At 46.7% G+C, this 25,070-nt stretch overlaps 1 protein-coding gene across 5 annotated transcripts in view; it reads left to right on the top strand.

Annotated features, from left to right (window-relative positions):
* The window catches only part of lama2 (laminin, alpha 2), a 607,521-nt gene that overhangs the window by 562,482 nt on the left and 19,969 nt on the right, over nt 1-25,070 (top strand). For all 5 annotated transcript variants that reach the window (XM_038799795.1, XM_038799796.1, XM_038799798.1 and 2 more), the window contains 8 exons: nt 2,995-3,115; nt 3,268-3,444; nt 4,186-4,334; nt 5,140-5,316; nt 8,469-8,625; nt 10,362-10,421; nt 13,654-13,766; nt 20,118-20,307. In XM_038799795.1, the coding sequence (XP_038655723.1) occupies nt 2,995-3,115; nt 3,268-3,444; nt 4,186-4,334; nt 5,140-5,316; nt 8,469-8,625; nt 10,362-10,421; nt 13,654-13,766; nt 20,118-20,307 (1,144 nt within the window). The remainder of the gene's footprint in view (nt 1-2,994; nt 3,116-3,267; nt 3,445-4,185; nt 4,335-5,139; nt 5,317-8,468; nt 8,626-10,361; nt 10,422-13,653; nt 13,767-20,117; nt 20,308-25,070) is intronic.

Here is a 25,070-nt window from a genome sequence, read left to right on the forward strand (position 1 = left end):
CATTACCAAGTACAATTTGATAACAAAGGCCTAAACAAAATCTGAGTTTCATAAAAAGGGTGCAGCACAGAAGGAGACCATTCAGTCCCTTGTATCCATGCTGGCTCTCTACAAGCAAACTCAGCTGATGCCCCTCCCCTACTCATTTTTTCGTAGCCTTACAGAGTTTCTCTGTCCAGATATGTCACCAATTTTCTTTTACAAGTCATAGTTGAACCTGTCTCCAGCAAAAGCTAAGACGGTGCATTTGAGATCCACACCACACACTGGTGGGCCTCATATCACCTTTGGTTCTTTTGTCATTCCCCTTAAATCGGTGTCCTCAGGTTGTCAACCTTTCTGCCAGTAGGAGCTGCTCCTTATACCGACTCTGTCCTGAGCTCTCATGATTCTAAACACTTCTATCATATCTCCTCTTAAGGTTCTCTCCTCTAAGGAGGACATCCCTCGCCTATCCATTCTGTCCATGCAACTGAAGCCCTTATCCCAGGAACACTGTAAAGTTTTTACATCCTCATTAAAGTGTTGTTCCCAGATTTGGATAGAGTTGAGGTCAAATTAATATATTATAAATGTTCTCTGTAACTTCCTGGCTTTTGTACTCAATGCCTTACTAACCACTAACCTGGCTCTTTCAATGGTTTGTGAGCATATACCCCCAGGTCCCTCTGCACCTGCACTCCCTCCTTTATTTTATGTAGCCTCTCCTCATTCTTCCTACCAAAATGTTGCACTTCATTTCACATTCGAGCAGGTGACTATCAACTTTGTCAAAGAAGTAAGTTTTAAGGTGGATCTTAAAGGAGGACAGGATGGCAGAGAAGTTCAGAAGGGCTTTTGAGAGCTTCAAGCAGCTGAAGGCATGGCCACCTGTGGTGGAGCATCTCTGCTCCTTCAGGTCCATGAAGGAACCTAAAAACATATATTCACACTTGCCTTATTGGATCTCTTCTGACCTACAATCTGGTTTGGGCAAGGGGGAAGACGCCATCAATCACTGCTGTCCCACGCAATGTTTTAACTAAAATTACAGATCAGGTTCTAATGGAGCATGCCTTAGTGCCTTTGTTGTAAGTGTCCTTCTCACCTTCTCAAAAGAACAGGCTAAGATCAAGACATGGCAGGAAGGCACTGGAATCAGAGGGATTAAGTGAGTTAACCCATCAAACCTGATATCTGATTGGTTTCCGTTTGCTGGAGGACTGTAAATTGGTGTATGTGGTTTATCAAGGAGTCTGTGAGACATTAACTTCTGCAGCAAAACTTAGAATCACTTCAAGGATTGCTCCATCAGAGTCTGTCAAGGCGTCAGCTACCTTGGATTTTCCTGCATCTCAGCTCTTGCAAACAACAGCAGGAAATATCTTTCAAATCACTCGGCGGAGTCATGCAAGTAACATGCATTATTTTCCTGGGCCAGTGATTTAATTAACTCCTCCATGTAAACCAGCCAACAGGGACAGTAGATCTGTACATTTCCCATCTGTCTTCCACCATCGCCAGCTCCCCCAACAAGAAGCAGAATATTAGTGGTGGTGTGCATAGATCCTCACTCACTATGGAACACAAAAGGGTTCCAATTGCTCAATGTACTGCTGTGGCCTCAGAAACAGAATCACACAAGTTAATGCCCACTACCCTGGTTGTTGCTCGGATTCTTTTTTCCATCAGAAATCCATGATGTCACCATTATTCCAAGGGCAGGAAGAACTGATTATTTTATGGGATTTGAGTATGACTGGCAAGGCCAACATTTGTTGCCTATCCCTAAATGCCCTTAAAAAGGTGATCATGAGCTGCCACCTTGAACTGCTGGAGTCCATCTGGTGTAGGTACACCCACATAACTGGTAAGGATGGAGTTTCAGGATTTTGCCCCAGTGACAATGAAAGAACAATGATATAATTCCAAGGATGATGGAATGGCTACTTGGATATCAATAATAATAATAATAAGAAGAAGAATAAGAAGACTGATCTTATGACCCCATTGAAACATCCTTCCACAAGACAAAATAAATATATAGTGAGGCACGTGCAGTTACTCAGGTCTTGGTAGAGCAACTATCTTTTGTATTGACTAATGAGGAGACTGTAGTAGATCCTGGCTGAGATATCTGAAATTATTGTAAATTGGTCTGCATTATAGCACGTCTCATAAAGGGATATTGCTAGAGAGAAGGTTGAAGGAGAGAGCTAGCCTCAACGAATAGCAGAAAAGAACAATGAACAAGAACTAGAAGAGATCTCTTCAGAGGGAAATTACATTAAATGTACAGTGCAGAATCAAGCCATTCAGCCCTAACAGTCCATTCAGGTTATTATGCTGAACAAGATCCTTCTCCAACCCCTTTCTATTTAACCCTATCAGCATAACCTTCTATTTATCAAACTTTCCATTAAATAAACCTACACCGATTGCCTCAACTGCTCCTTGTGGTACTATTTTCCAGATTTTCACCCGCCACTGGATAAAGACGTTTCTCCTGAACTTCCTAATAGATTAATTAGTAACTGTACCATATTGACTCAGCAGGAGGCTTAGTCAGCATTTAATGGAGACAGCTGAATGTTTTTACCAGCCATGGAACAATAGTCACCTACATATGTTCCCAGTATCCAATTAAAATACAGGATTCCTGCAATACATTCAACCTTCCACCAGGAATCACGAATAGCAATGCATTTTGACACAAGAATTGTAATCACCCCATCCCAAAGGAATCTCAAGACACATTAGCAGAGCTGTTAAATCAAATTTCATTCATTCTAACAGTGAATCTTCTATATGTAACCAAGTGCTCCTTTTAAATGTTTCCCCAGTGGGTTAAAGAAGTAGGGAGAAATATTTTTTATCCGTTTAGTATTATATTAATAGCTCTTTTACCACCAGTGTTTTTATTTTATTTCTTGGGCATTATTTCAGTGAGATGTCTTATAATTTTAGAAAAATCCCGACAGACTTAAATTGACAAAATGTTTTTATATGTTACAGGCCTGAAGTCAATTTGAAGAAATATGGTGGCTGCCTCAGAGATATAGAAATTTCACAGTCACCATATAATTTGTTGAGTGGCACAGATTATCTGGGATTAACAAAAGGCTGCATATTGGAGGTCTGTTATCTAAAACTATATGATATTGTATATTTTCTAGCAATTTTCTTTGTTTTTAAAATATTGGATCTTAAAACTACCGAATACATGGTCCTGTTTATGAGGTTGCCTCAGTAGTTTCCTTGATGTTCACCAATATGCTTTCTTGACAGAACGTCTACACTGTTAGCTTCCATAAACCTGGATTTGTTGAGCTTCAACCACACTCATTGAACATAGGTACTGAAATATCTCTTTCCTTCAGTACAAAAAATGAGACTGGAATGATACTTTATGGAAGTGGAAAAACTCCAGCTCAACTCCAGAGGAAACGGCGTCAAACTGGACAGGTATTGCTTACTATAATTTATTTTGTTGTATTGGTCACTTATAGCATCTTTTGAGTATTTGTTTTATGCTCTGCAGGTAATATTTACATATTGAGGCAATGGAAATAATATAGAACATAGAACATAAGTTCGGAAGGAGGCCATTTGGCCCATCGAGTCTGCACTGACCCACTTAAGCCCTCACTTCCACCTTATCCCCGTAACCCAATAACCCCTCCTAACCTTTTTGGACACAAAGGACAATTTAGCATGGCCAATCTACCTAACCTGCACGTTTTTGGACTGTGGGAGGAAACCAGTGCACCCGGAGGAAACCCAATTAGACAAGGGGAGAACATGCAGACTCTGCACAGACAGTGACCCAATGGGGAATCAAACCTGGGACCCTGACGCTGTGAAGCCACAGTGGTAATCACTGTCCTACATGCTGCCCAATAATAGACATGTGAAATATTAAATATGTTAAGTATTAATGTTATTTCATTAAGTGTACACAATTTTAAAATGTTCTCATCTTCGGTTTGGTGCTGGTTATTCAATATTTTCAAAGCCATCTAACTTCCAGTAGTATCCCTATAACCATGAAAATCAGTAAATCATATGCTTTGGAGGACTTAACCTTTTATCGTACTTATTTTGAAATGCCCTTTGTTATAAGCAATGAATCATTGCCAATATTGTCAATGTAGTCTGTACAGGTAGTGTACGTTTGTGCTTGAACTTTATGATTTATACAAACAGGTCTACTATGCAGTTTTCCTGAACAGAGGGCGACTGGAAGTACATATCGCAACTGGAACTCGGGAACATCGGCGTGTCACAATCAAACCAGAATCTGGAGTGTTCAATGATGGAAAGGAACATAGTGTTAGACTGCAAAGATCTAAAGGGTAAATGATTTAACAATGCAGCAGATTGAATTTTCGTATTCCAATGTATGTATTCATACCTTCACTGTTAACAAAAGTTAGTATTTCAACCAGTAAGCTACCGTTAAAATTTATCAGGCTACTCAAATAATCTGCTTCATATAAGTGAATTGTATGGTGTAATCAGTGTTGTATGTGGATAAAATGAGAGGAAAGTACTTAGATCTTGCTTTCACTGCTCATATGCAGTTTTCAGCATGGACATTGAATCATAATTGAGAACCCCTATTTGATTTTAAACTCCCTTACCTCTCTGACGCTGGAGATACTGAGGTCACTAACCACCAGAGTACTTTGTGCCCATTGCTGCCACAGCTGACTGCCATATGTCTCACTGTTGTCGCAGTTTGCTACAGTGTACCTGCAATGCTGCCCCAGCTGACTACTATTAACCCCCAATTATGTCCTGCTGTCTACAATGTACCACAATGCTGTCCTGGCAGACTACTGTGTACCTGTAATGCTTTCATAAGTGGCTATTTTGCACCGCCAATACTACCCTGCCTGACTTATGTGCACATACGTGACCTCGCTGTAGCAACTGAAACTGAACTTGGCAGCTTTCTGTGAAGAAGGATTTACTCTGACAGTTAACAAGTTTATAAACCTGAGGAAATATTCCTTTTCATTTGTACTAAGTTAACATAACCCTTCACATACAATTTTTTATTGGAACAAATGGTTTAGCATGAATTTTAATTATTTCTATTGTCCTCTATTTAATTCTTAAATATGCTGATAACATGAGAATCTTTTTTGCTGTCAGGTTGCTTATTGTGCAGGTGAATGAAGAAAGAGCTCAAAGACAACGACTACCCAATGATCTGCCTCTCAGTATTAAAAGGCTATTTGTTGGAGGTGTTCCTGCCTCATTCCAAGTCAGCCAGTTAAGAAGCATCACACCTTTTGAAGGATGTATATGGAACTTAGTTATTAATTCAGTGTAAGTAAGGCTTCCTCACTTTGAAGAAAAATACAAATTTAGAGAAAGGGAAAAATTAATGGGGTTATTTCTCAATCGGTCACACCCAGAGAGTGCATTTTACAAATGAACATAATTAAATATAAGACCGAGTTGAGAAATCAGGACAACCGTCCATACATTTCCATTTATTAAAATTGAGGGAAAAATCACAGGCTGTGGGCTCATGCCTTTTAAAGTACTCAATTGGTAAACTACCCTTATAACAACATCCTTAAATTAATTGAATCGTGCACATTTTGCTTTGGAGAATGACTTAGATATTCCTGTGCCCATTAATATAGATATTCGCTTTGTAAAATGTTTGTTTTCATGTTAAATTTGTTTACCCATTGAATATACTTTCGCCAATTTGGCCTCAGTACATTGCTTTAACCCACACATGGTGCTGAATTACATGCTAATGTTACAATGTGAACAGCAGGATTTTCAGAGCAATTCTGTAAAAAAAGGTCCATTTTAAAAACTTAGGAATTGAATTCGCTACGTTGTTTTTTTTTTGCTCACCTGCCATAAAAGTGACATAAAAGCTGCAGAAATTCCACAAAAGATGTAGACAGTGATTGTTCTATTTCATGGTTCCCACAGTTATTCCATCAAAGTTACAGCCAATGAGTGATAGAACTCTGAAGAATTTCATCCCTTTTAATTCCGCTCTCTTCCCCTATTTTCTCTTGTTCTTTAGAATTTATGGGAGGGATTTTCAGGCCCTTCCCACTGGCGGGATCTCCCGGTCGCGCCAAAGTGCCCCACCCCCAGTGGTTTTTCCAGTGGCGAAGACATCAGATTATTCACAAAGGCCCTGCCTTCTCAAGCTTGCCCTCACCTGAGGTATGGTGGTGATTAGGTTAAATCACCACCAGTCAGCTCTCCCCCTCAAAGGAGAACGCAGCCTATGATCATCTGGGTTTATGGCGACTTTACACTTTACAGACATCAGCGGGACTGCCAATGATAATCTGCCTCCCCTGTCAGAAATGGGGGAGGGGGGGTGCCTTGTATCTATTTCTACCCATATCTAATCCATCATCATTAATTATTTATTTTTCCTGCAATAAGTTGTCTTTCTAATTTGTCTTCTTTATAAATTTGTATCGATTGAAAGCTGTTTCTAATGGCCAGTTGATAAACCAGTCAGAAGTGAGGATATTGGATTATGTTGAAGAAAACTCTGACTGTGTTTTTGAAGATAACAGCTAAATATACTCATTGATCGTCCCTGAAGCCCGAAAATATTCAGTGTATAAATCTTGTTCACAGGACTCTAGGTTAATTTTGGTGGTTTTTGTCACAGTCACTATTGGTGTTATAAGTAAAATGAACTGTTGTCTAAAATTTTCATTATTACGATAGCTTCTCTTTTCTCTTACTAGGGAGACTAATTGTTCTTAATTATTAGATTACATCATAAAACCATGCCTGACATCAACTATTCCACAAAATAGTGGCAAATTTGTGATAAATTTGTGCAATTAGGGTAACCTTTCATAGAATTTCATAGAATTTACAGTGCAAATACTCAGCAGATTTAGCAGCTCATTGGGCAGAGTTAACATTTCAGGTTGACAAACTGTATGGATGAAAATTCACTGACCTGAAGCATGAAGGGTGGGATTCTCCATGTGGGTGACACTGTGCTGCATTCTCCAATTTTTGAGGCTATGTTCGGAAGAATAGTCGAGTTTTACAATGAAAAAATCGATGGCGCCGCCACACCGCTGCTCCGCTCCGCACAGCTAGCAGCTGTGCCACCTGAAACTCCCTGGCCGGGAGTGTTGACACTAGCGTAAACACCAGAGTGGTGTATGCCAGCGTCAATGGGCCTCCTGGCCCAGTGATTCAGCAGTCCTCAGGAGGTCAGCACGACGCCAGAGTGCTGCGCACTACTCCTGCGCCGAAAGGCGGCCCTGCACGGCTGCCGCAGTTCCCCGCATGCTGCGACGGCCGTCTCCATGCTGGCGCATGCACGTGGTGGCCGTCTCCGCACCGGTGCATACGCGTTGTGGCTGTCTCCACGCTGGCGTTGCGCAACGTAGCGGAGACCTGCAGCAAGCCCGCGTGGAAGGAGGTAGGCTCCTCCAGAACGCCGGTGCCCACCGATCGGTAGCCCCCGAGTGCAGGCCTGGATGCCGCGAAGGCCACCCCGGAGTCAGATCCCCCCCCCACCAGGACGGCCACTGGGGCCGCAGTCTGAGCTCCCACTGTGTGGTACCAGGCTGGAACCACGCCAGCGGTACTCGGCGGGAATTAAGCTGGTCGATCGCGGAAAATCGGCGCGGCGCCTCTTTCAGTGGCTCCGGACAGGTGCCGTATCGACCGCCCACTGCAATTGGCACCGATTCTCAGGCCCCAGAGAATCGCGTCCCAGCATTGGAGCGGCATGGTGGGAATTTCCCGTGTCACTGGTGATTCTCCAAACCAGCGCGGGCTCAGAGAATCCAGCCCCTGTGTTCCCAACATAAACGTCCAGAGAATTGCTAGATCCATGGCCGCACATGTGCATGGCGACAACGTGCAGCGGCCGCGCTGTACAACATGCTGCCGGCCACGCGCGGACCCAGACGGCCAAATAGTGTCCCCCATGGACACCCCCCACCAGTCCCCCCAGCCCTCAACGAATCCTCCCCCCCCCCCCCCCCCCCCCCCCCCCCACCAGCAGCACCGCTCCCTCCTGAATGTGGCGGCACTGGACACAGTCCGCAGCCGTCATGCCAGGTTTACGAAAACTCTGACCACACACGATCCACGCGATCAGGAACACAGCCCATCGGGGGCGGGAGAGGGCCTCAAGGCTACGTGCTGATACCGTCGCAACGGAATGCGGTGCACGCCTCGATGATGCCGAATTGGAGGAGGTGAAGCATCCGAAAAACACCGTCAGCCCCGATTCGGTCGCAAACGGAGATTCTCCGCCTGATCGTCGAATACGATTTTGCTGTCGGGCAACGGAGAATCCTGCCCACTATTCTCCCGCCGCAGCTGAATCGCATCAATTTTACAATTGGCTTGCAATCGTAAAGCAGAATACAATTGAGAGCTCCATGCCATGCAAATTTCTGTAGTACGATTTATATTAAGCCTACAATTATTCTTCCATTTTTTTTTTCTTTTAGGCCATTGGACTTTGCTCAACCAGTATCTTTTGAGCATGCAGACATTGGAAGGTGTCCAACCTTAAAACCTTCAAAGACACTTCCTGATGAGCCTGAGACAGTTGAAATCACAGTCAAACCTATCACAGAATTGAGTAAAATTCCTACGCCCGCTCCTGTAAGTTTCATTTTTCCAAAAATAACATAAAATGTGTGATGCATTAATGAAAGTTATTCCTACTTCCAAATCAAAGAGAATTGATTGATCATACTTGAAAGTAACAGGTAATCTCATGAATTCATGCATTCTTGATTCGTCACAAGTAGAAATGAACTCAGCCCACAAAAAGATTTGAAAATCATGCACAGTCTGTATACAAATTTCCAGAATTGCATTAATAAAGTCAAGGTTCCCGACTGCCATCAGAATCTTAAGGTTCTTCTGTAATGATGCCTTATTGGGAGGTCAAATTCAATAAATGTTGCTTTGACTCTGGAAATAAATAATATAAATCACACAGTGCTTGATAACACAGAGCCTCAACTCTCAATTATAATGACAAATATTTTATGATTTAGTTATTGGCACTAACTGAAAATTCACACAGATCAAAAGACAAAATGCTAACTGGGACAGTAGCAGCAGCAACCCGGGGGGGGGGGGACGATGACAATGTTTGTTTATCTTATTTAAATTTGATTTATTTAATTTTAATTTATGGTTAAGTTCTCTTGTTGGGGTGGGGGGGAGGTGGGATACATGTGATGTTACGGTTTGGGGGGAGTTGTGGGTGCTATGGGGCAGTTTGTTGCGTATTATTACTTGTTGTTATGTTCTTATATTTTCTGTAAAAAATTCCAATAAAAATTATTTTTTAAAAAAAGACAAAATGCTATTTTTAACAGATTTTAATAAATTATTTACGTCATTGCAAATTGCCTCTTTATACTGCTATTGTTTATCAGTTGAAACCAAAATATTTATGTCGGTAAAATACCGTATGCTTTTTTCTTTTATCTATGCAGCATGAATAGCCAATGAAACATATTATTTAACTATTAGCAGTTAAATTACTTCGCAGATGCGAAATTTGATTAGGGACATTTATTGCATGACAATGGCGGAAATGTGTTTGGGTTCCTAATATTTTATTATTTATGGACAAACTGGCAACTACTTTCTCAGTTATTACCATCTCCCATCAGGGTTTGTCAGGGGATCATAAACACTTTGAGGAGATTGGTAAAATAGCAATCTCGACTCACTTACGCACTGGGTATATTAACATCCCTTTCTTATTGGTTTTGCTGCTTATCTTTGTAAAATGTGGGGTAATTACAACTGCCAAAATTGGTTTGGTGTGGCTTCCCTGACTTGGCTCTCTGGATCCTCCAGAACAGTTCAATTGTAATGGAAGGGCAACTGTTTGAATTACATCACACAAGGAGTAGATGAGATACATTTAAAGGGTAGTTAGATTAGCATTTGAGAAAGAAACAAATTGAAGATTATGCTAAAAGGGTTAGATGAGGGATAGGAAGAAGCTTGAGTGGAGCATACACCAGCATGGGCTGGTTAGGCCGAGTTGCTTTGCTCTTTGTGCTTTTCTATGTAACTCACCATTGTTGTTAATAATAACATGGATTATCAAATTTGAAAATGTATTCAGCTCATTTAGACCATTATAATTTGCCTTTTCAACATTTTCAGTTATATATTTGGCTACTAACACAAGAGCCGAGCATCAGGGTATTTTTCTAATGGAGCTCAATTTAATTTTTTATTATCAATAAGGCTTCTGTTATGTGCAGTATTAACAGCATTTTAAAATCCTTTACTGGAATTGGCTGACATATGATCTTATTCTTTGCTTTGATCGCTAACATTTTTTACTTGCATTTACTGCTTCTTAGGATGTGCATCTCGCTGAACTGCGGAACAGCAAGCTTGCTACTGACCATGGCTCCATTCTGGTACCTTTTGTCATCCAGTCATTGTGTTTGAACAGATTTCATAATGCATCAACAGAATCCCGTTTTGGGTGACAGCAGCACCGAGAGCGACCCTGCTATCTAACGGGACTCTGCAGGTTTTTTTGGCCTCAGTCGGGAATGCTTACCTAATTTCCAGGAAGATGGCCCGTGGATTGGGGAGGCCATTTTTAAATACTGCCCCGATCTTTCAACCCCCTCTCTGCTTCCCACCGTGGCCTCTGGACCCCCCGCCCCCCGCCACTGCCCCAACTTACCGCTTCGGGGGTCCTTGAGCCCCACCCCCTCATCCCACCTTTTAAGGGAAGGGTACTCTCAGGCCTGATCACTGGCACGGAGAACCTGGCATCCAGACACTGCCAGCCTGGCACCCTGGCAGTGTCAAGGTGCCCAGGTGACAGTGGGAGTGCCAAGGTACCACTCATCCCAGACCCCAGCCACATGAAGCTCCAATGGCCTGGGAGATGCCCCTCCCCCACCTCCTCCAGGTGCCGTTATGCCTGGTCCATTTTTGAGTGGACCAGTGCAAAACGGCACCATGGCAAGGTCTCCCAGGCGAGACCATTAGTTCTGAAGCTCGGGAGAATCTGGCGCAAACATATTTGAATGATCCTAATGGCTCACTTCAATATGTTCATCTGCATCACACCCAGTGAGAGAGAATCAAAGCAACTGAGGGCGGGAAATTCCAGTCCCATGTCGGCGCACAGGTTTCCTGGAAATCCCGGTACCAGTGGCAGGACCGGCAGATTCTGCTGGCAAGCCACCTCCCCCCGCCAAGGTGGTCAATAAATTTGGCCCTATATGTGCAAAAAACTTTCTCTTTCCTTTGATTATTTTGCCACTCACCTTAAATCTCTGGTTACTTACATTTCTGTCAGTGGCCAGAATCTTCCTAGTCCCACAGAGGTAGATTTAAAGGCAAAACCAACTTGTGTGCATTCCCTCCTCCATAGTGGGCAACAGAAATGGCTACCCACTCACCAGCAGCAGTAGCCAATAGTTAGCAATTGGGAGAATAATGGGGAATGAAGAAGACTCTTTTCAGGATCTTCCCAGCATCTGAGCGGTCTCCCGCTGAATACTGACCCTGAAGCTCTGTGGAGGTGAGTGTCCAGCTGCAGGCCAGCTGGACATCAAAGCCTTCAGCTCCATACCCTAATAATGGGCCATGGGCAGACAAGGTCACTGCCACGGCCACCATGATTCCTCCAGAAGGTCTCTCCTCTGCTTTAAGGAGATTACTGCCTTCAGCCCTCATCATGCATGAAATTGTTGCTCATCTCTGATGGCACCTTCTTGTTGAGATGCCCTCATGCTCTCTTGTCTGAGGGGCATACACCTCTCCCAGTTGGTGCCTGCCTTCCAAAGCTGCAGGCCTTCTAATGGGTCTACAGCTTCAGGGAAGATTACACAGGCCTGTGAGACCCATAGACTATCTAAGGTGGGCGCTGCATTTGTTCCCAATGAAAAAATATTTTCAAAAGCAGTAAAATTCCACCTAACTTCTCTTTATTTACTTAATTAAAACCCTTCATGCACTTAAATTACATTGTATCTCCCCTTAACCTTCTCTGCTCTAAGGAGATAAACAGTTTCACTAGTTTTTTCACATAATTGAAGCCCCACATCCCTACTATCATTATAGTAACTTCTATCCAAACCATCTCTGAGACCTTGAAATCCTGAAGTGTGGCGCCCTGCACTCTTGCTAGCATCAAACTAATCATTTATGAAAGTTTAGCCAGAGGTAATGGTTTAAAAACAGGCCGATGCATTGCTTATATCGATAATTGTGATAAAACAAATAAATAAAAACAGAGTAGTCTTGCTTCTACTCCATTTTTACTAATGTAATTATCATTTTTAAAAAGTAATGGAAAGGAAAATATTTAAATCATAATTTTTTTTTAATAACATTTGCAGGTCAACTTAAAAGTACCCCACCTAGCCATTCCAATGTTTCTGACATGGGGCGAAATTCTCCGACCCCCAGCAGGGTCGGAGAATCGCCTGGGGCCGCCGAAAATCCCGCCCCCGCTGTGGCAGAGATTCTCGCCACCCGGGAAGTGGCGGTGGCGGGAATCTCGCCACTCCGATTGGAGAGGCCCATGCTGCGCGATGTGGGGTTTTCTTTCGCTTCCGCCATGGCGAAGGCCGTGGCGGACGCGGAGGAAAATTGAGCACACAGGGCACTGGCCCGGAGTCTGAGTGGGGGGCCCCGATCGCGGGCCAGGCCACCGTGGGGGCACCCCCCGGGGTTCGATCGCCCCCCGCCCCCCCCCTCCCCCCAGGACCCCGGGGCCCGCTCGCGCCGCTGATCCCGCCGTTCCAGAGGTGGTTCAAACCTCGGCAGCGGGAGAGGCCTCCCAGCGGCGGGACTTCGGCCCATCCGGGCCGGAGAATCACCACAGGGGCCTCTCCGATCGGAGTGGCGAGATTCCCGCCACCGCCACGTCCCGGGTGGCGGAGAATCTCTTCCACGGCGGGGCGGGATTTTCGGCGGCCCCAGGCGATTCTCCGACCCTGCTGGGGGTCGGAGAATTTCGCCCCTGATTCTTCAGCACTTTTGATTGAAATAATTGTGCGTGATGTTTTCACAGCTCAAATTTATCACATGGTTTTGTCATTTTGAATCAAACTACTGATAGAAATATGAATTGGTGTTCTCGTACATTACCCTGGTACCAGGATCACAAAAAATACCTTATGCCAATAGAGACAAAGATATTGCTTGAACAATAACGTTGTCTTTACTGTACATCATTTAGGGGGGGTCTCTTCTTAGTAGATAAAGGAAATTAGTAAATGCTTGACTCTAAACTTTATACAACACACTTGGCAAAAGAATAGTACAAGCATAATTTACAAAAAGAAACAAAAGAGCCTTACATCTCTTTATTTACCAAGAAAATGGAATGAAATACAACTGAAAGAAGTTGTCCATGTGATGAATTCTGGCAGAAATATTGGTGCGTAAATAATGTGAGATGGTTAATGGAGGTTTCACTGCAGCTTAATAATATTGGATCTTCATATTTTAATACTCAAACATACTACTCAGTTATAGCATTGGATCACTTGTAGAATTGACCGACGATGTTACTAAATTCAGCTGGTTTCCATGTTTTGTCAACAGTCTATTTATATTTTAATGATGCTGCATTTCAGTGGTCTGCATTTTGAATCTTTACCTTTGCTGATTTATATGTAGAATACATGTGCTGTGGATATACCCCCAGTTGCACTGCGGAGAGCTAAACACTTTGGACTCTCCAGAAATAGTCATGTTGCCATGGAGTTTGATGATACCAAAGTCAAAACTAGGTAACAATTGAAATTTTATACAATATAAGAACTGTGTGATAGCCTATTCTAGTTGAAAAATGAAATGAAAATGAAAATCACTTATTGTCACGAGTAGGCTTCAAATTAAGTTAATGTGAAAAGCCCCTAGTCGCCACATTCCGGCGCCTGTTCGGGAAGGCTGTTACGGGAATCAAACCATGCTGCTGGCCTGCTTGGTCTGCTTTCAAAGCCAGCGATTTAGTCTTGTGCTAAACAGCCCCTGTTGTTTCACACGTTAAGACAGAGCACACCCTTCATGTTTCACATTTTAAAAATATTTACCTTGGCATAGAACACATTAATACATATTACTGATGGTAATATACTGGTAAATACAAAGAGAACAAGAAGATCATCGTCTATAAGAAGAAGTAGAGAATTGAATGTAATTGAGGAACACATCACAATTAGTTTTTTCAACTTCTTATTTTTTGATTATTATGCTTGGAAAATTGTTTTTAAAGTAAATAGAAATTGTTTCTATACTAATATGTTAGATACATAACAATAAATAATAATGTTAGATTAAATAAAAAAATTTGTTCAAAACTGCATAGTATATTATTTGGATATCTTGTTACAGATATAGCTTTATCATGATATCTTGGTGAATTGAGCTGAATTGCCATAATTTGAAATATTTAATTATCTTTGGTGTTGTTTGATATAAGAAAAATAAAATTTTTTGTTGTTGTTTCTGCTTTTGCATTCAGCATCATAGGGCAATTGTAGAAAAGGACAGCTAGCAGGGAGCATCTGCTCCATTAATATAATTAATTTGGCTTTCTTTTCATTGAAATTATCAGAGGATAAACCAATAGATTCTTTGGTCAGGGTATGCTATTCTCCTGGACAGTTTTTTTCTTTCTAGACTGTGCCCAGCTGATGTTTAAAGTATATGGGTGCGGTTCTCCCAAATTCACTCTTGCTCCCCGCAACAGGAAAGCTGAGCGCTGCTCAGGTGGGATTCAATGGGACTTTTAACATTTTTTGAGAGGGCCGGGTTTTGTACTGGTCTTGAGAGGGATGGGCTCAAACTCACTGTCAGGTCCCGTTCCTCCGAGATCAGGGCACTGTCTTAAAGGGTTCCCCGATCTTAGAATAAGATGAGAGCATTGCAACGCCCCCCTCCCCTCCCCCTCCCAATCAAATCGCTGACAAGGGCCCCTTGCAAATGAGCGACACTCCTGTATGGGGTCACCAAATGCTTCCACCTTCAAAGCTTCCATTTGGCGCCCCCATCCCTCGCCCTTCAAATCCCCCAATCCCCCTCTCAATTCCCCCCTCTCACCACCCCTAAATTTCCAACCCTTGGTTCCCCCCCTTCAGCACCCTCCCAATTCCTCGCTCAGTCCACCCTTCAGCCCTCCCTTCAGTACCCTCCAGCACCCCAACAGTCCCCCCTTTAGTCCACGCCATTCCCCCTTTGGGCCCCTCCCCTTGACAGTGCCGATAAGTCGGGGGGCAAGGGAGTGCGATCTCCAGGGTCAGAGGGGCTTGGGCTGGGCTGGAGGGGCTCAGGTCTGCATTCTTTCCCGGTGTAGGGGTTATGTGGCAGTTCTTCCCTCTGTCGCTTTGAAAATCATTAAACTGCCTGTCAGCATGTCATATTGTTGTTAAAAACCCTTCCCTCTGTGGCCCTGGCACCTTCTGATGTCTCTCCCAGCTTGTCAAGTTCAAAGATCTGTCAGACAAAGGTGTTCCCATTGATGTGTTGGAAACCTTTGAAGTGATTTTTTGACAGTCAATTTCATTCCCCTTTAACTTTTTCAATCCTCTGGGCATGCTGAGAAGCCTTAAAGCTCTGAACTACATTGCTTTTGTTTAATTTCATGGTCCAGTACCTTTTACAAGTCTCTTCATTGACAGGTCCAGGCTATTTCAAAGCAGGTGCAGAGGCAACACTTAGACAGGCATTTGTTCTTTCTGGGAAGCTCTTCAGAACAAATAGACAGCCTCTTTTAAAAAAAGACTGCAGTTGGAAAGAACACCTGCTCAGAATAGGACGCACTTCAAAATTTTTTTTTATATAATTTTTATTGGAATTTTTTACAGAAAATATAAAACATAACGACAAACAATGAAATGCAACAAAATAACCCATAATAACTGTGACACCCCCAGACCGTATCGGCGCATGTATCACATCCCCCCACCCCCCCAACCCTAATGAACAACAAAAGAACTTTAAAAATATTAAAATTAAATAAACAAACATAGTCATTGTTGCCCCCCCCCCCTTTTCCCTCCCCTTTTCCCTCCCCGGGTTGCTGCTGCTGCTGTCCCCGTACCCTATCGTTGAGCCAGAAAGTCGAGAAAAGGCTGCCACCGCCTAAAGAACCCTTGTACCGACCCTCTCAGGGCGAATTTGACCTTCTCTAGCTTAATGAAACCCGCCATGTCATTGATCCAGGTCTCCACGCTTGGGGGCCTCGCATCCTTCCATTGTAGCAAGATCCTTCGCCGGGCTACTAGGGACGCAAAGGCCAGCACACCGGCCTCTTTCGCCTCCTGCACTCCCGGCTCCACCCCAACCCCAAAAATCGCGAGTCCCCATCCTGGCTTGACCCTGGATCCCACCACCCTCGACACCGTCCTCGCCACCCCCTTCCAGAACTCATCCAGTGCCGGGCATGCCCAGAACATATGGGCATGGTTCGCTGGACTCCCCGAGCACCTGACACACCTGTCCTCACCCCCAAAGAACCTACTCATCCTCGTCCCAGTCATGTGGGCCCGGTGCAGCACCTTGAATTGGATGAGGCTAAGCCGCGCACACGAGGAGGAAGAATTAACCCTCTCCAGGACATCAGCCCATGTCCCGTCTTCGTCGACGCACTTCAAAATTAATGGACACTGAAGATCTGAAAAAACAAACTTTGAAATAGTCTGGACCTGTCAAACAAAAGGCTTGTAAAAGTTAATGGACTGTGAAATTAAATTAAAATCATGCAGTTCAAAGCTTTTAGGTTTCTCAGCATGCTCAAAGGCTTGTCAAAATTAAAGGGGAATTAAATTGACTGTGAAAAAAAATCACTTAAAGGTTTTATAACCGATCAATGGCAACACTTTCACCTTTATCCGAGAGATCTTTGAATTTGACATGCTGGGAGAGACAGTAAAGTGCTCCAGCAAATCAGAGGGTAAACATTATTAATCACCTTAAAACAAATTTAAATTAGTAGTTTACAAGTTCTCGCTCGCCGCAGGGAACCTATCCTGGGGCCTTATCTTTCTTTAAAATCAGGGAGATGGAAGCCTGCGGCAGTGCAGGGGGGAGTTCCCCCCTCTCCCTCACTTCATTATTCGCCTCTCCAGCAGTGGCCCCAGGTCCGCCCCAAACCATTTATAAAACTCTACCGGAAACCCGTCGGCCCCAGGTTCTCCCTGCTTGCATTGCCCCCATACCATCCATCACCTCCCTCAACCCAACTGGGGCCCCCAGGCCGTGAACCAGCCCCTCCTCCACTTTCAGAAGCTCCAACCCATCCAGGACCTGCCTCGGGTCGGGGGTTCCAATTCTTACGGTCTCATATAAAAAGCCTCAAACACTCCATTCACCCCCTCCAAGTCCATCACTACCTTACCCTTATCTTCCCTAACTCTCCCAATCTCCCTCACCACCTGCTTCCTCAACTGATGGGCCAAAATCCTACTCACATTTTCCCTGTACTCATACACTGGCACTCCACAGCTGTCCCACTGCCTTCCCTGTAGAGACTAGCCCAAACTCCAGCTGGTACCTCTGCCTCTTCTTCAAAAACCCTGCCATCCACCAACCTTGCCTTCTCCTCCCGCCCCACCTTCTCCCAGTGCACCGGAATCAAAATCATCTCCCCTCTAACTACAGCCTTAAGTACCTCCCATAACATGCCGACTGTGACCTCTCTCGTGTCGTTCAACTCCAGGTAGCCCACACCCACTCACACATCTCCTCATTTGCCAGCAACCTCACATCCACTGGGGCCGTTGAGTCTCCCCCTGAATTACCCACAACCCCACCCAATGCGGTGCATGGTCGGAAGCCACAATCACTGAACACCCCGAGTCGGCCACCCTCACCCTCACCAGCAGCGCCTTGTCCATCACAAAAAAGTTAAATCGGGAGTACACCTGGTGCACATGGGAGAAGTATGACAACTCCTCTGCCCTCGGACTCCCAAACCTCCATGGGTCTTTCCCCTCCCCCCATTGTCTCCATGAACTCCATCAGCTCTCTCATCACAGCTGACACCCTCAATGACTTGGGACTTGACCGGTCCAAGCTCAGATCTATAACCGTATTTAAATCACCCCCCAAAATCAACCCACGCAAGTCCAAGTCAGGAATCTCCCCCAACACCCGCCTCATAAAATCCATGTCATCCCAATACAGGGCATACACGTGTACCAGAACCACCAGCATTCTCCCCAGCTTCCCAGTATCACATACCTGCCCCACTGAAATTGGCCACCTCGAGCGCAACCCTCTGATTGACCAACACCACACCCCTCGTCTTCTTATCCAGCTCCAAATGAAATACCTGCCCCAACTATCCCTTTCTCAGCACTTTTCTGATCTCCCAACATCAGGTGCGTCTCATGTAAAAATGCCATGTCCACTTTGAGACTCCTCAGATGGGTGAACACACGACCATTTAACCAGTCCATTCAACCCCCTCACGTTCCACGTGACCTGCCTGGTCGGGGGAGCTTCCCGCACCCTTCCCCTGCCATCAGCCATATCGGTCCGAGAGCCTGTGTCATGCGCTCCTCCAGGCCCACCCACAGATGTCCACCGCCATCAATTCCTTCCCAACGGCACCACACTAGCCACACCCTAGTCAGTAACCCTCCATCCTCTCCCCTCCCCTCCCCCCCCACACTCTCAAACCAACCCCTCCCCCCACACCTTCCTCCTGACATCCCCTGATTTCACTCCCGTTTACTAGCCTGCCAGCTAGCATCATGGCCCCCGCCCAAGACCTCCTCTTCCTTTCAGTCCCCCCTCAACCATCCAACTGCCAACACACAAATAGTAACAAAAGGCACACTCACCATCACTGTTCCCCCACCAAGACCTGCCTCAGAATACCCACCCCAAGACATTTGAAAAAGTATACAAAAGTCCTCCAACGTTCAATGTCCTCACACTCATTCCCAGTCCATTGTCCCTCATAAAGTCCGTTGCCTCTTCTGGCATGTCGAAAGAGAGCTCCTGTTTCTGGAAAGTCACCCACAGGCAGGCTGAGTATAATACTCCAAACTTCACCCCCTTCTCAAAGACAAAGGCCTTTATACGGTTGAACCTGTACCTGCTCTTCACCAACTCCGCCCCCAGGTCTTGCTAGACCCGCAACTCATTCCCTTCCAAGGTACACTTCTTGGGCTGCCTCACCCACCATAACATCTTTTCCTCATCAAAAAAGCGATGCAGCCACTACGGCTCTCCCACCTGCGGCCTCCTCCTCAGCGCCCTGTGCACTCGGTCAACCTCAAGAGACCTATCAAGGCCCCCTCCCCCATTAGCTTCTCCATCGTACTCACCAGATAAACAGCAGCCTCCGCACCTTCAATACCTTCAGATATCCCGATATTCGTCACATTTTGCCTCCTGGAGTGGTTCTCCAGGTCCTCCACCTTCTCCCTCAGCCTCTTCTGGCTTTCCTGCATCACTCCCAACTCCGCCGCCAACTTTGACCACCTGCTCCTCATGCTCCCCCACCGCCTCCTCCACTTTCTGGATCACCAGGGTCTGGGACTCCAGACTCTGCTCAACACACTCGATCCCAGATCTCAGCGGCTCCACCACCTTGGCCAGGTCGTCCGCTGCCTCTTTCCTCTGCTGCTGGAACTTGTTTTTCAAGCACTCTACCAGCTGCTCCAATGACCACTGGGCAGGCAGTGTACCCCCCCCCCCTTTGCCCTCTGCCAGCTTTACCTGTGGCGCAACATGACAACTCTCCTGCTCCAACTGCTCATTCTATCTCGCGGCACTCCTTGTCCACTGGTCCAGCCTTACCAAAGGACACTCCTGTACCTTTTGCCCTAAAATACTACACCCTTCGGGGAGGAAGACCAAAAACATCCACCTTGAGTGGGAGCCACCAAATGTGTGAACACTCACTCCATGGCCACCACCTGAAGTCATTGGTTCAATTCTGATTCTCAGAGACAAGCAGTTTGAGGAGATACTTTTTCATACTTGCCTTTTAACTGAAATGTTATTAAAGATTACATTGTAAATGTGTGATGAAACCAATCATGAAAATTAAGTTCTTGTGTGGTATTTAGTACTTATGTTTATGATAACCTATTGGACGTTGATTAAAGGTTTTGACTTGTTTGCAGGCTAATAATTGAGTTTGAGATCCAAACGGAAGCAGAATCTGGTCTGGTGTTTTATATGGCCAGAATTAATCATGCAGACTTTGCAACCATTCAGATAATAGATGGAATGGCTCATTTCAGCTATGACCTTGGAAGTGGAAATGCAAATACAGTTGTTCAAAAGAAGATAAATGATGGTGAATGGCATAAGGTAATAAATACTAAGTAAATTCCATTACTAATTTTATTAAGTGGAGTTCTGGTACAAGGGTTCTGGTACAAGGGTTCTGGTACAAGGGTTCTATTACAAGAGTTCTATTACAAGAGTTCTATTACAAGAGGTCTATTACAAGAGTTCTATTACAAGAGGTCTATTACAAGAGGTCTATTACAAGAGGTCTATTACAAGAGTTCCATTACAAGGCAGGATAGTGGCATAGTGGTTAGCACTCGGGTTCAATTCCGGCCTTGGGTGAATGTCTGTGTGGAGTTTGTATGATCTTCTGATGCCTGCGTAGGTTTCCTCCGGCTGCTCCGGTTTCCTCCTACAGTCCAAAGATATGCGGGTTAGGTGGATAGGACATGATAAATTGCCCTTTAGTGTCTCGGGAATGTGCAGGTTAGGTTATGGGGTTACTGGGATAGAGTGCTCATTCAAAGGGTAGGTGCAGACTTGAAGGGCCTAATGGCCTCCTTCTGCAATGTAGGGGTTCTATGAATAAGAGTGTAGAGTTTGCACATTCTCCTCGTGTATGCGTGGGTTTCTTCCGGGTGCTTCTGTTTCCTCCCACGATCCAAAGATGTGCAGGGTAGGTGGATTGGCCATGCTAAATTTCCCCTTAGTGTCCAAAAGGTTAGAGGGTTTCGGGGATAGGATGGGGACGTGGGCCTAGGTAGGATATTCTTTCCAAGGGTCGATGCAGATCCGATGGGCCGAATGACCTCTTTCCGCACTTATCTATGGCTCTATGATATATAACACCAATGTCTTAAAAATGCTTTGTGGTTGCACATGCAAAGGAATGGCACCTGTAGGTGATGCTGTGTGCATAATGTTGCATGGCATCATCTCATGACATAGCAAATATAAAGGAACTAACCTTTGGAATTAGCCATGAAATGGAAAAGTATTTTGTAACCACAAACATCTTGCCTGACTGACGAGAACTCCCTTTCACTCTTTCATCCCTCCTCCACTGAGATGATATTCATAACATGTCTCCTTCGGGGCAATACGGTAGCAAGTGGATAGCACTGTGACTTCACAGTGCCAGGGTCCCAGGTTCGATTCCCTGCTGGGTCACTGTCTAGTCCGAAGTCTGCACGTTCTCCCCGTGTCTGCGTGGGTTTCCTCCGGGTGCTCCGATTTCCTCTTACAGTCCAAAGACGTGCAGGTTAGGTGGATTGGCCATGCTAAATTGCCCTTAGTGACCAAAAAGGTGAGGAGGGGTTATTGGGTTATGGGGATAGGGTGGAAGTGAGGGGCTGATGCTCGATCAATGACTCCAGAAGCAAGATTGGACGACAATTGAAGGCTTTATTGGACTAGATGTTTCCCCCAGCAGCGCAGATACAGAATGCAGCTGCTGGGGAGACACAGACTCTTATACTCCGCCTTACTGGGTGGAACCAGCAGGCAGGCTTCGCCAATGATACAGCAGTCTCAGGTACCTCCCACACCAATGGTCTTACAGCATTGTCCAGGGTACCGTAATACCCCTAATACCGACTACCACAAGGGCTTAAGTGGGTCGGTGCAGACTCGATGGGCCGAATGGCTTCCTTCTGCACTGTATGTTCTCTGTCCTTCCCAATTATGTCAAATCAAATAGCAAGCCCAACTCTAACTGAATGGAAAACCTGCACTAGCACTTCAGCCCCAATTGACAGAATATTATTTGACTTCAAGCTGTATCCCTTCTAATCTCTCTCACTTTCCTATTATGGGCGGGGGGGAGGAGAGATATATTAAATCCACCAATTACCTTTCCTTCTGTCTGTAATCGCTGTAGTTTATTTTGAAAAGTTGGATGTGTGTGTTAAAACCCCCCATTATAGTGGTCAATTTAAACATCACCATCAGATCCAAATTAATTGTATGGTTCCTTTGAACTAAAGACTATTCAGCAGGTTGTGTAGGCAAGCAGTTTGGTCTGTATATCCAGAGGTCCAATTTCTTTACAAGTGAACTTGGAACTTTTGAAACAGGCTGGGGAGGCTTTTCAAAGGCTTTTAAAGTGGCACAGTCTTTCTCTATAGCTATTTTATAGTCAATGCTGTTCTGCAGATTTACCATGTCTCTCTCAGTTCCGGGATAAAATATTTCCGTATCGGAGAATGTTTCAGTCACATGATTAATGACCATTGATATTCAATCGAAGGTAGAAGATGATCTTTCAGAACCAGTTGAAATCAGTTGGCCAAAGGCCATTGATATTCAATAAGAGGTAAATGGTGGTACTTTGCACTTAACTTCTGGTAACTGACATTGTGAGCGTTCCTTTGTTATATCAACATGGAAACTTGAGTCTAGAAATTGATTTTCTGTGGTTTGGAGTAAGCTTCAAAGTACATGTGAAATTCCACAAAGGAGTGCTGTTTTAGCATGACCATTTTGCAACGTTCTGGAAGATCGATAGTATGTGTTGAAGTTGCAATGGTCACATGACGCCCTTGGCAGCCAACTTAAGATTCCCCTACCTCGTACTCTCCTAGCCCTTAACGCCCTCTCTCTCTGATATCATGGGAGGAATTCTCCGACCCCCCGCCGGGTCGGAGAATTGGCGCGGCGCCGCGCGAATCGCGCCACGCAGCCCCGACGCCGGGACGCAATTCTCCGGAGTGGGGAGAATCGGCGCCAGCGTGGTCGTCGCGGCGCCGGTCAGGGTATGCGGCGACTCTCCCGCCTGGGCCAGCACAGGCCAGCGCACTGATTCTCCGGCCCGAATGGGCCAAGCGGCCGTTAACAAAAAGGCGAGTCCCACCCGCGCTGTTCTAACATCCTCTGAGCCGGCGGGACCTCGGCGTTGAGGGGTCTGGGGCGGCCTGTGGGGAGGGGAGTGGGGGTCCAATCCAAGGGTGGCCCACAGATCGGCGGGCCGGCCTCTCTGAGTCTTTTCGTCCGCGCCGGCTCCTGTAGCCCTGCGCCATTTGGCGCCAGGGCTGCCATGGGGAAGAAGGCCATTGCACAAGCGCTAGTTGGTGCTGGCCCAACTGCGCATGCGTGGACCCCGCAGGGGTGGGTTCAGGCCAGGATCAGCAGCTGGAGGTCCAGCGCCGTCCGAGGGGGAGAGTGCCGGGGTGAGGGGGCAAGTGCCGGGGAGGGTGAGAGTGCCTGGGAGGAGGGAGACTGCCTGGGAGGAGGGAGACTGCCTGGGAGGGGGGAGAGTGCCTGGGAGGGGGGGGAGTGCCGGGGAGGGGGGTGAGTGCCGGGGAGGGGGGGGCGAGTGCCGGGGAGGGGGGAGAGTTGGGGGGAGGGGGGAAAGAGTGCAGGGGTGAGGGGGCGAGTGGCGGGGAGGGGGGAGAGTGCCGGGGTGAGGGGAGAGGGCGAGGGAGGCCGTTTGCCTGGCCCCTGGGTGCGGGGAGTGGGGAGGGGGGGGGGTGTACGGGCAATGCTGACATGTCGTAGTTACCCCCCACCCACACCCCCTGCAGACCGTTAGGTTTGCTGATCAGCCAGCGATCTTGGCCGCCGTGGCGGCAGCCGCACTTCTACATGTTGCCCTGGGGGAGGAGGAGGAGGAGCGTGCCAGGGAGGTGGCGGAGGCTGCCGCAGTGGAGCGTGCTGCAGAGGGGCAGGTGGCAGCCGCCCAGGCTGGAGGGCTGCCCGCCCGACAGAACGAGGAGGAGGATAGCACGAGGAGGAGGAGGGGGAGGAGGAGGAGGAGGAGGTGGTGCCGCTACGGCGACGGAGATGCCCGAGGAGGCCCCGTGTGTACCGGCCCCGCTTGTCGTACCGGGACCTCACGGACCAGGCATGCAGGAGGAGACTCCGGATGAGCCGGGAAACCGTGGCACACATCTGCCACCTGATGGCACACCTGGCACCGCGTGGCACTGGGGGAGGGCACCCTCTCCCCATGTCCGTCAAGGTTACGATGGCCCTGAACTTTTATGCCACGGGGTCATTCCAGGCACCGAGCGGGGACCTGTCCGGCATGTCGCAGGGATCAGTGCACCGGGCAGTGACAGACGCCCTGTATGCCATTGCAGACCGCTACATCCAGTTCCCTATGGGCCGGGCCAGCCTAGATGCCCGGGCAGCGGGCTTCGCTGCCATGGCCGGGTTTCCCATGGTCCAGGGCGCGATCAATGGGATGCACGTCACGGTCCGGCCACCTGCAGATAACAGGCCGAGTTCACCAACAGGAAGGGGACCTATTCCATGATCATCCAGGTGGTCTGCAACTACCGCATGATGATCCTGCACATCTGCGCCCGGTACCCGGGTAGTGTACATGATTCATATGTATTGGCGCAGTCTTACCTCCCCGGCATGTTCGAGGGACCCCCCCACCCCACCGGCTGAGGGGCTGGTTGCTGGGTGACAGGGGTAACCCGTCGCGGTCGTGGCTGATGGCGCCTATACGGAGGCCACAGAGTGATGCGGAGAACGGCTACAAAGATGCCCATGCAGCGACCAGGGGTGTGATAGAGAGGTGCTTTGGGCTCCTAAAAATGCATTTCAGGTGCCTGGACCGCTCTGGAGGAGCCCTCCAGTACCCGCCAAATTGGGTCGGCCGCATCATTGTGGTCTGCTGCGTCCTGCACAACATAGCCCAGCAGAGGGGCGATGTGCCGCAGGCAGAGGAGGGGAAGTGGAGGAGCAGCAGGACGAGGCGCAGTCCTCCCAGATGAGGAGGATGGTGGCAATGGTCAGGACAGACGGGCTGGACATGGACGGAAGGCTGCCCACCGTTACCGGCTGGGCCAGCGGGCACGGGACAGGCTGATAGCTGCCCGGTGGGAATCACC

Source organism: Scyliorhinus canicula, chromosome 6 (genome assembly GCF_902713615.1).
Source record: "Scyliorhinus canicula chromosome 6, sScyCan1.1, whole genome shotgun sequence".
Taxonomy (NCBI): domain Eukaryota; kingdom Metazoa; phylum Chordata; class Chondrichthyes; order Carcharhiniformes; family Scyliorhinidae; genus Scyliorhinus; species Scyliorhinus canicula.